Source organism: Olea europaea, unplaced genomic scaffold (genome assembly GCF_002742605.1).
Source record: "Olea europaea var. sylvestris unplaced genomic scaffold, O_europaea_v1 scaffold770, whole genome shotgun sequence".
In the NCBI taxonomy this organism is placed as follows: domain Eukaryota; kingdom Viridiplantae; phylum Streptophyta; class Magnoliopsida; order Lamiales; family Oleaceae; genus Olea; species Olea europaea.
In genome coordinates, this window is record NW_019266118.1 from 391,493 (window position 1) to 402,362 (window position 10,870).

Sequence of the window (10,870 nt, forward strand, 5' to 3'; positions counted from 1 at the left end):
GGCCGGGGGGGGGGGGGGTTCTTTCTTCTTTTAGTATTTTATTTTTTGTTTCTAATTTATATTTTAATAACCTGGAAAAATTATCATTAATTCCTAATATTATGTAAAATTCCAGGTTTATCAGATGTTCAAGGCCTTGAGATCGTGAGTGATCCACAATCACCAATTGTTTTCCTTACACTTAAGAAGTCTACAGGATCCATAAAGGGCGACCTTCAAGTGCTTCAAGATATTTGTGATCGCGTAAGTAGATTTTTGAGCGCATCTGTCTAATCTTAAACGTTTACTTGTAAGTAAATAATGAAGTTATAAAATAAATATTTTTTAATGGTCAAAATGGAAAATAACAAGAAGGTAAAAATTACTTCAAAAATGTAAGTTGTCAAATATGTATGGAGTAAAAAAGCCAAAAAGTAGATTTACTTCGTTTTTAAGCTAAAGCCAAAAAATGTTCTTAGCCTCTTCAAGAAACCTGTTTTTATTGAGTTGAGCTCATGCTAGTAATTCTTGTCCCGATTAATGATTTCTGCTTCAAGGGTGTAACATTAACGTAACGCGCAGGTGTTGAAAGAAGACTCGATTTTTCTTGCAACTTCAAAAAGATCAACTATAGACAAATGCAAATTACCGGTGGGACTTAAATTGTTCGTCTCTGCTGCTCATACAGAAGATGATCTGGTGAAAGCTTGCGAATCGATTAAGAGAGTTACGGCAACGCTATTGCCAGGTCCATGATTATGAGTTATAGATGAGGTCTGGTTTCAAAGTTTTTGCTAAGTAAACAAAGAATCCTGAAAGCTTTTACCATGTGACGGTGTATTAGTTTTGAATTAGTACTTGGATTGCTCTTCCTCGTGCAGGTTTGGGATAGAACAAGGATTTCAATGACAGTATTACAAAAGCAAAAGAAGATTTTCATTATATTATATAGTTGTGTAGAGTATTGCATACCGAACGCACTAAGTTAATATGCAATATGCTGTGGTCTGCCGAATTCTTCTGCATACACTCTTGTTTTTAATTTTTCAATTTCACTTCTATTTCTCTTGTTATTTCTTTAACTTCGCAGTTTTTTGTTGTAGATATGTTTTCTTTGATTTCCTTCTTTATCCAAATCTGTGATGCTTATCTTCTGTTCATCCTATATACCTTTGTTCATATTCACTGGTCCATGATTAACGATTGGATGCAAAGAAGAAAACAGAAAGAAATTGCTTGAACAAATGCATGCTTCTGTCTAAACTCGAACAAGAGCAGAGTCAAGGAAGAGGAATAGGAGGAGGCAGATATTTGTCGATTGTCAACTTATAAGATCTTGCAACCACGAGGACTTGAAGCACATGTAGCGACTATAGAGAACATATAATTAATCGAAAACATCATTAACCATATATAGTTGTATTAAACATAAGAAACCCCTCAAAAGTAAGATTGTAAAACACTGCTAATGCTAATCAGTAATTTTTGGGGGAGAAAAAACAAATCAAATGAATACATTTTAACTTTTTCAGTAACTCCAGAGAACGAGAAGAGAGCAGCAGTTGGTGACATTGACAAAACTCATCCTTGCTGACATAAAGGAGGCCATCACTACACTTCTGTTGTACTTTCATCACCCAATATCCTTTTCATCCTTCACAACTCTCCTGTTGTAACTTCCACCATAAACCTCAATATTCATTTCATCCTTAAGGAGAGACATCGACTCAACCTACGTTATAATTGATTCGATGCTTTCCTGAATCCTGCCCACTAGCCCTACGAAGCTGACAACCTAAAAACTGTATCATCTAATCTTGCAGCTTTTCCCCCGAAATAAATAAGAACGGGAATTTGGTACATGTACAAACGGAGCTATAAGTTCGTTTGGTTTCCAGAAGAATACACCTGTTTGTTTACCTCTAAGGTTGATCGGAACTAGCTGCAACAGAAGTGCTTGGACCAGCACCGTTTTCCTGTGGTGGTGAAGTGCCCCACTTGCCTTCCGACTCTAGTGGCTCAAGTACGCAGACTCCACCATCATTGAGTCCTAATGCAAATTGATTAGGTTCTGATGGGTGCGCTGCGATAACCAAGGGATAAACCTTTATACTGCAAAATTGAAGTAATATAATTAGGAAATGGGAAAAAATATATTGAAGATATATTTTATGGTGATTGGCTCGTTTAAACTTGTAAAAATATATTGAAGATAAATAAATTCCAAGAAATTTCAGAAGCACTCACCTTGGATTGGATGTTATGTACGAAGAAGAATTGATTCGACATCTCAACCGCAGAGTTGAAGAAGTAAGAACACCAACACTTCCATCTTCAAAACTGACATATATAGATTGACTATCGCAAGAATATGTAGCATCTGTGATCGGGCCACTTGCTTCCAGGGGTAACCACTATTCAGATAAAGAAAAATGTAAGTTATTACCACTGGAAGCCAAGAAAGAATCACCAGTCAATCATCTAAATAATGATAAGACACCAATTTTCGCAAAAACTCAAGGATTATATGTTTACTTTGAGGAACAAGATTTTCGAGAAACTTATATTTTCTAATGCAGGCTGTCATCAGAAAATGTTAATTTACATGATATTAGCAGAAAAGCATAATTTTTAAAAAAAGAAAAAAGAAAAAGTGCAGTAGTGCAAAAAGATGTACTGTCCAGAATAAACCTACAACAAGCACGGTACAAACAACCATATTTGTCAAAAGCAAAAATGTTAAACGTCACACCTGCTTCAGGCATGTTAATTTGGGTGCTTCATATATTGCTATCTGAGTTTCATGGACTGCTAGTAAATGTGTTTGGTCTTGATGAAATTGCACTCGTGTATCTGCAAGAGGAGAAGTCGTACGACCAGGTGGAATCTGCAAGTTTTTACTTGTTTGCTTTTCCCATGCATCAGTGCTCCAAACGCAGAGCTGCAGAAATAGAAAGGCATCATTAGCTGAAAATATTACACAGCCACACGCCCAATTTCATGTGCTTCAAAGTAAAAGAAAAATCACAACACTCCACACTACATAGGAGTAATGAGAAATGCAAATAAATGTGGGTTTATTGGGAAAATAGGATAAAAGTTCAAATTTACTAAAGTGTATACAGAAGCCCATGCTATTTACCCAAGAACTTTTTATTGTAGTCCTAGGTCTATTAAGTCTCACTGTGCAGTTCCTAATTTCGTGATCCTGGTATATTTTTTATAAGATGGCGTAAAGAACAGGAATATACACGTGCAGGAACCATAATTTCCACTTGTAGAAGCATCCATGTCAAAAGCACCTTACCTGAGAGTCAGCTCCTGAAGATACAAGTACATTAAGTGCATTAGAGAAGGCAAGACCAGTTATCCTTTCTTGATGACCTTTGAGTTTGGTCTTAACCTGTGCAACAAAAGCATACAATAAAAACGGCTTGACTTATAAAATTGTTAGGCTCACGAGTTTAAGTAAAAAGTTGCACCACTTAGGCTCTACCTCATCAACCCGGACATTATATATTTGGATAGAGGAATCATCCATGCCTATGGCTATGATGTTGTTGTCTTGTGGGTGAAATGCCAGAAATGTTGCTGCTGGCGGAGGAGGCATGAACGTAGTCATCATCTGTAGATAAAAAAAGTTATTTCCAAGTTAACTGGGGACATGTAACATAGAAAGCAAGCGTTTATCTAATAACAAGAACTGTTACCTAAGACCAAATATTGTTCATAAGCACTAGATACAGTTGAAAGTAAATGCCTGGTATGAGCAGAAATAAGCCACTTACTTTGAACGTCATCATGTTGAATAATGAAATTTTTCCTCCCGAAGCTGACATAACATAAGAATCATTCTTAGACAATGCAAAGCATGGAACTACATCTTCAGGGTTCGTGTCACTAATATCATTTGTCATCAATATTCCACTAGCAGGTTGCCACAGTTGTGGTGCAATATTAGCATTTGCCTACAAAAGTTGAATAAGCAACTAGAGTAAAAGAAGAATAGTATGAAAAAGGAAATTTCCCTGTAAAATAATTACCTTCCCTGTTGTGTTACGATCATTCTTTGGCCATTTCCAGAGTTTGTGTACAGCATTGGCAGCTAGAGCCAATATGGAAAACCCTGAATTGGTGTAGATCAGTCTTGAGACCTGGTAAATGCATTTAAAACTGGGTTAAGTAAGTTTGAGAAAGAAACAAAAAACTATAAACAGGTCAAGATGTACTTAATAAAGGATAAGCTAAAAATATAGTGAACTGAAAGCTATTTTAAGATTAGGTGAACTTGGAAGGGAATAAAACAACTTATAACTAACAGCTTCAAGCTCTCTCTAGTTCTAAAGTTTTCCATAACCATATCTAAATATCCAATCTGGAGAGTCTGTTGCTTTTAATTGAATGCTTGAAACTTAAGTAAGAATTCTTTGAGGGCAACGCAATTGATGTTAAAAAGCATTCATTAATTACTCCAACAGTCAAACTACTTGAATTGACAAGAGAAACAAAGACATAATTAACAGTCAATTTAAAATTTTGAATAGTAATTAGTGTTTGATTACTGTTTGTTTAAAGTAAAAATTAACCAAATTACTCTCTGGCGAAACGAGAGCTTAATTGTGCAGTATGAGCCAAGGGAGGGTGGAAACAAAGAAACTCAGGGGTTAAAGATGCAAGCGGTAGTTCTGATGGAACAGCTAGTTCTCCTATAATGGAAGTAAGCACAAATCCAAAATTGAAAGAAAATCCAATTTTAGGCAACGTCTCATTATGAAACTTCGAATGTTTGAAGACTGAGTTGATGTTACCCTTATTGCCGTCAAACTATCTGGTAGCCTAAGGGAGCGACATTGTGCTGGCTCATTGACTTCTGTAAGCTTCCAGATTCTGGATTTCTCGCTAGACTCATCTGCAATCCTGGGCTTCACATCTGCCAAACTTCGACTATCTCCATTCTAAAAAATAATCGAACAATTTCACCACAAATTGAAAATACTAAAATGTCAATTCGAAAATTAAATACTACAGAATAGTTGTAGCATTATCATGTGAAGAAGTTTGAACTGCAACTATTTTGTGTACGCATAAATCATTAATAATGTACTTGAGACCAGGATATTGATCATATGTTCATAAAAAGAGATTCCCTATCTAAAATTTTTTAATGGCAGCATACCATTGGAATCATGGACGGTACAGGACCAATATGATCTACAATGCTTGATCCAACAGCAGCACTAGCAGCACCAAATGTGCCCATCAGAGGAGGCTGAAGATGCATAATACATTTCAGCATAAATACACACAATGGATAATAGAAGATGGGAATAAAATATTTTACCTTTACAGCTGAAGTAGAGACTACCCTAGATGCATCAAATGAACGGTTCTCCATTGTCCTCAGTAGCCTAATGCCATCTGTGTTAGCCAGAATTTTTACAGCATTGTCATTTGTTGAAACTGCCAACAATATCCCTTCTTTGTTGAATCGGATACAAGGGGATGCCTAAAAGATAAAATAATTAGTAGATAGCTGCAAAGACACTGTCTGCCAGGTTTAACTCAGTACAGAGGACAATTACCGGCAATCCACCCTCTGCATCAGTTTTTGTCAATACGCTTACATTGTCCATATCCCAGAACTTGATCATGGACTCATCCCCTGTGGCCAAAAATCGATTCTTGGTAGTATCAAACTGTACAATCCCCACAGCTCGTTTGGAGAGACCAGCATATGAACGTTTTACGGCTCCTTCACTTTCATTCCATTCCACAAGGAATGAATCTCCTCCTTGGTTAGTCCCACAAGAAAACAACCTGTATATCAATACATTATATGTAAATTTCTGGGCTCTTAAAAAAAGTTAAGAAATAAACATAATAGTAAATGGTATGGATGTTTCTATTGACCGTGTTCCATCAGCGCTGTATGCCATATTGGTAGACGAATGGCCTGGCGCGTCATAATCAACTCTTGAACCCAAATTATCATACAACCATGCTTTTATTTTGCCATCAGTTGCCGTTGAGAAAATAAACTAAATTCACGGGGCAAGGAATGAAGAAAGTTAGATAGAACAATAAAAAATAGAAACCAAAATAAACTGCACATTATTATAGAAACAGGAAACATTTACACTAGATCTAGAAAATTCTAGGTTCACAAGTATAATCTACAGATATAGATGCTTCTATGATGCCATTTCTTTTCTTATACATGGGAGTCAGATGGTTGAAATTGACTTTAGACCCCATTTGGTAGCCCCTTTTTTGGGAAGAAAGAGTTTTTGAATGGTAATTTTTTTGGAGAATGAGTGGTTAAAAAGTAAGAAATTTTTTTGAGTTCATGTGAAGAATATTTTATTGTGAGAATGTGTGGTTGAAAAAGAGTATGAGAAAAAAGAGCTTTAAAAGAATGGTTACCAAACAAGGGCTTATATATTTAGTAATGAATTATAACTCTCAACTTTTCAAGGATAATAATAGACTAAGAACAGTTAGCTATATGCTTCATTGCGAGGCTCAGTGAAATATTCTTCTGGATAGTCATGTTATCATGTTTCTATATCATATCAGTAAAAGTGCAAACTGAAAAGAAAGATAAATCAATCAGTTCATTTACAATCTACCATTAGTTATACCTGAAATGAAGATCATACCTGAATATTTTCCTTATGATGTGGACATACAGAATGCACGGGTGCTTCATGGCCTTCAAACGTATACTGCTTTGCTCCTGATACCACATCCCACACCTATACAAGAAAAAAAAAATCAGAGGGTGTTTGGTGGGGATTAAAATTAGATTTTTTAGTAAATTGTGATAGAAGTTTTTGAAATGTGTGGTTGAAAAGTTGTGGGATCCATGAAAGATGCGTTAATATTGATTGTTTGACTTTGTCTTAGATCAAAATCAGATTTTATTCCAAATTGCTTTGCTCCTGATACCACATCCCACACCTATACAAGAAAAAAAAAATCAGAGGGTGTTTGGTGGGGATTAAAATTAGATTTTTTAGTAAATTGTGATAGAAGTTTTTGAAATGTGTGGTTGAAAAGTTGTGGGATCCATGAAAGATGCGTTAATATTGATTGTTTGACTTTGTCTTAGATCAAAATCAGATTTTATTCCAAATCAATCACGCTTTCAATATATATTAAAGGAATGAAGAAGAATCCACCCAAGAATAAAGAAGAATCCACACCCACTCCCCAACCGATTAAAGAGACAAACACATGCAAAAACCTGGTGGGTTCTGAGAAACATTTGTGAAAGAAACAAAAGGAAAGTAAGTTCACTCATTGTGCTGCATGAACCAATAATATAAGTAATCAGACCTTAATAAGCCTGTCCTCTCCACATGTAACGACACACAGTTGTTTGTTTGGATAAGAGAAAGCAAGATCATTCACACTCCCAGCATGGGCTTCAATCTGGAAAAGTAACATGAAATCAGTATGTCAGTAAATTAATCCATATTAGATATACTAAAGTAGTAAAAAGAGGTGTAAATCATAATCAACATATAGTAAGATGAAAAAATCATAAAAAGGAACTTAGTGAGATGAAGAGCATGCACAAACCTCGAGGCGATTTCTTGGATCATCACCACAATGATAGGAATATATGTGCACTATGTGCTTAGAGTATGCAACACCTGAAGCATCACCAAGTTACATAAGAATAACATGTGGCAAAAGACATGTCTTTCTTCCGCCTGAGAGAAAAAAGAAAAAAATGGCTAATGTAACATAAGACAAGTTCTGTATGACATACCAAACAGTGAGCCATCAGGACTCCATACCACACGGTTAATTGATGCAGAGTAGTCACTGGCCAGAGATGTCTGATACAGAATGGAATAACTATTAGTGAATCGTACAACTTATAATTCAAATAATCTATTACAGAAGAAGAAGGATGCAATTCACTCATGCTGGAAACATTCAAGGGCAGACCTGCAGCGCCGTTGAACAAGCTGCAAGATCCCAAACTTTGAAACTTCTATGACAGAGCCTCTCCCGACTGCCTAGTCCCCAAATCATTATATCACCAGAATTTGTTCCAACTGAAAATACATGAAGCAGTTGCATTAGCATTCACATAACTGTAAAAACAATATTAAAATTACAAATAGAAGCTGTATCAAGCTGGATTATGCTGACCAAGTAGCAAAGTTTGTTGTAAAGGATGGAAATCCATGCTCCTGACCGTTGAGCCCAGATTGAGAGTGAAACAAACAGCCTTCGGCAGATCATCAAATGAGTATGAACTTTGCCCATGGGTCTGATTAGTGTATCCAACAGGTAAGATATTGACAGCCATATTATTAACCTGTGAAATGAAGAAGTTTTGTGTAAATCAATAGTTTTGGTCATAACTTGACCTGTTACAGAACAATGTGCAAATACACGTAAAAGCTTTGAAGTCCAAACCCTTTATATACATATACTTTGTACTTTAGACAACCGAAAAACAGGACGAAAATGCTTGCTCAAACAGTCAAACTCACACAGTACTATCAAATTAGAAAATTTATAGAACAAAACAAATAATCATGTCCTAACAAGGAGGCTTGGGTTTCTGTTACAACAGCAGATAAATTAAGGAATTTAAGATTGTGATTCATACTTCATCTGACATTCCAAGAAGTCTTGCTCTCTTCAAGACATGTTCAGAATCAGCAGTTTGATAGTCGATAGCTGGGTTATTTAAAGGTGGAGTCCTGGGACGCTTTAACATAGAGGCTGCTGCAAAGTTAGCACATAAACAAACAGTATAAGTTATAACTTAGAGGTAAGCCAAAGAGTTGGGGAGATGGAAGGGAAGTGTCTTTTGACGTTTTATCAACAAATGGAAATGGTTGTGAAAACTCTGAATACCTGCATTATTTTGAGGGAGGAAGCCGATTGGACCGGAAGAAGCTGAAGGGTGAGGAACCTGAGATGGATTAGCCAACCATGCAGCAGGAGACGTTACCAGAGGACCTGGTGCTGGCTGAAATGGCTAGAGAAACAACAAGAAAATCAGTCTCAAACTTCTTGAAATTCTCAAATAAATCCTATTTGAATGTTTTTTCTTGAATAATACAACTTACACCATGAGCACTCAGGGGTGGGAATCCCCCAGGCTTAGGAACAGCCCCCATAAGTGGAGCAGTTACGGGTGACGGGGCCCTCACACCATTTTGTTGTGAGGGTCCACAAGAATGATCCACAAACAGAGTTTTAATATCAGGATTAGGCTTTGGATTCTTACAGAGCTGATGCTGCCAATTCAAACTGCAAGCAATACAGAACAGAAAAAATAGCAATGTTTCAATTTCATATTCTGATAGAACTTCCAACATCACAAATTATGAAGAAATTAACCTCTGATTAATTAGTGTTCTTAGTCTTGAGTTCTTCAAGCTGGGGAAGTTCAGCTTATCACGAAACAAGGGATTTGCTTCTATCAGCTTCTTAAGTTCAGCAAGCATTATACTCCTAGCAGACTTGGTATCTCCATACTTAGACAACTGCTCATTTTCTCTGCATGTCATTCCATTTACAACAACCTCCTTGAAAATACAGCAATGCAAACTCCCACAAATGAAGAATATAATAATAAGAAACAGGAAAGTTCCTTTCATTACCGAAAATTGTCAAAAGTCAAAAGCTGTGTAATTTCTTTGAAAAGGTCTTCATTAAAGGCAGAAAATACTTTCAAGTCCTTCACCAAAATATCGACTGCTTTAGGACGATCTTTCCTACAATTTGGAAACACAATTATATGCATTTAAATTCACATTAATCCAGAAGAATACGAAAATTAATACAGAGCTGCCAAAGACATTCAATGATATTAATTGAAAAAAAAAAAAAAAAGAAGAAAACCAGATAACCTGTCCAGGGCTTCAAGATACTTTTGCTTTCGGATCTCAAAGAAAATTTTCATTGAATATCTGTTATCATCAACCTTAGTAAATCCAGATAAGTACTTTTCCACTTCTTCCCATTCCCCATTTGCCACCATTTCCTCAAAGTATCTCATGTTGAAGAAGAACCCTGATTCTTGTTCCAATCTGTAATCAACGGACATAATTTAACCAATAAAATTTCTAGAATTAAGAAAGCGCGGAAAGCAGCTTCAAACGCATAAATCCCCTCAGGGTTTTTCCCAAAAAAATAATGCTTCCATAAAATTCCAAACAAAAATTATTGTAATTCAATCTCACGAAACCGATTTTTCAGTCAATTAATAAGACCAATTAGTTGGGCAAGGATGAGTCAAGCTATAATTGACTGATTAATATACTTTAGATCCAAAAATTATGCATCTTTTTTAATTCTTTTTCCTCAATTTGTGAACAGCCAGAAATTTTGAATTAAACCGAAAAAAAAAATAAAAAATTGGAAAATTGAAATCTTACTTGTGAACTGCCTCTTTAAATTTCTCTTCATCAAGAAATTGGAGGATTAAAAACACAAGCTCTCTGCTCAGAGACGACATAATCGCTTCCTTCTCTCACAAGACCTGCCAAAAGGGTAAAAATAAATTAAATATAAAATTTTCCATTTCTGCATAAAAATATAAATTAAAAAGAATTCCTCATAGATAATTATATTAATCACATAAACCCCATTTAAAATAATTCCCAAAAATCACCCCCAAACTTCAATCCATACACAAATTCATTCATATCACACATCCAAATAATGCATGCACGTAGCCCCGTCTTCACATGTTTGTGCGTGCTTGCATATGTATATGTGCGCGCGTGTGAAAATGTATGCTTTTATATCTATGTGTAAGCATGTGAGAGATACATGGTTTGATACCTAGAACGAATGAGAGAGAAAGAAACAGATCGGAAGGGTTTTTGTATATAGAGAGAGAGAGAGAGAGAGA

The 10,870-nt window shown here is 35.8% G+C and overlaps 1 protein-coding gene and 1 long non-coding RNA gene across 4 annotated transcripts; one reads left to right on the forward strand and one right to left on the reverse strand.

Moving 5' to 3' along the window:
• Positions 1 to 63: 63 nt before the first annotated feature.
• LOC111391258 lies at positions 64 to 1,052 on the forward strand. Its single transcript, XR_002702091.1, has 2 exons — positions 64 to 243; positions 562 to 1,052. It is a non-coding gene; the product is annotated as an uncharacterized LOC111391258 (long non-coding RNA).
• Positions 1,053 to 1,343: 291 nt separating this feature from the next.
• LOC111391257 (topless-related protein 4-like) lies at positions 1,344 to 10,870 on the reverse strand. Of its 3 annotated transcripts, none has more exons than XM_023016431.1 (26): positions 10,801 to 10,870; positions 10,392 to 10,495; positions 9,864 to 10,043; positions 9,615 to 9,728; positions 9,352 to 9,510; positions 9,078 to 9,261; positions 8,863 to 8,986; positions 8,612 to 8,727; positions 8,146 to 8,314; positions 7,939 to 8,048; positions 7,757 to 7,826; positions 7,564 to 7,637; positions 7,318 to 7,413; positions 6,639 to 6,734; positions 5,890 to 6,017; positions 5,562 to 5,796; positions 5,321 to 5,485; positions 5,156 to 5,248; positions 4,788 to 4,934; positions 4,023 to 4,133; positions 3,768 to 3,947; positions 3,476 to 3,604; positions 3,287 to 3,382; positions 2,732 to 2,920; positions 2,227 to 2,393; positions 1,344 to 2,091 (listed from the first exon to the last, which is right to left on the reverse strand). In XM_023016431.1, exons 2-26 carry the CDS (start codon positions 10,469 to 10,471, stop codon positions 1,902 to 1,904), a joined length of 3,402 nt encoding a protein of 1,133 aa, XP_022872199.1. In that variant the 5' UTR covers positions 10,472 to 10,495; positions 10,801 to 10,870; the 3' UTR covers positions 1,344 to 1,901. The 3 variants fall into 3 exon arrangements, with proteins under 3 accessions (XP_022872199.1, XP_022872197.1, XP_022872198.1); XM_023016429.1 differs by having other exon boundaries at positions 8,612 to 8,730; XM_023016430.1 differs by lacking the exon at positions 10,801 to 10,870 and adding an exon at positions 10,648 to 10,785 and having other exon boundaries at positions 8,612 to 8,730.

Bases quoted from the DNA above. Each gene is read 5' to 3' on its own strand.
- LOC111391257 (XM_023016429.1), bottom strand. From the start codon at position 10,471: ATGTCGTCTCTGAGCAGAGAGCTTGTGTTTTTAATCCTCCAATTTCTT. The intron at 8,049-8,145 runs GTCAGCATAATC...ATGTATTTTCAG, and splicing joins ACAACAAACTTTGCTACTTG to TTGGAACAAATTCTGGTGAT. The intron at 3,383-3,475 runs GTAGAGCCTAAG...TTTGTTGCACAG, and splicing joins ATAATGTCCGGGTTGATGAG to GTTAAGACCAAACTCAAAGG.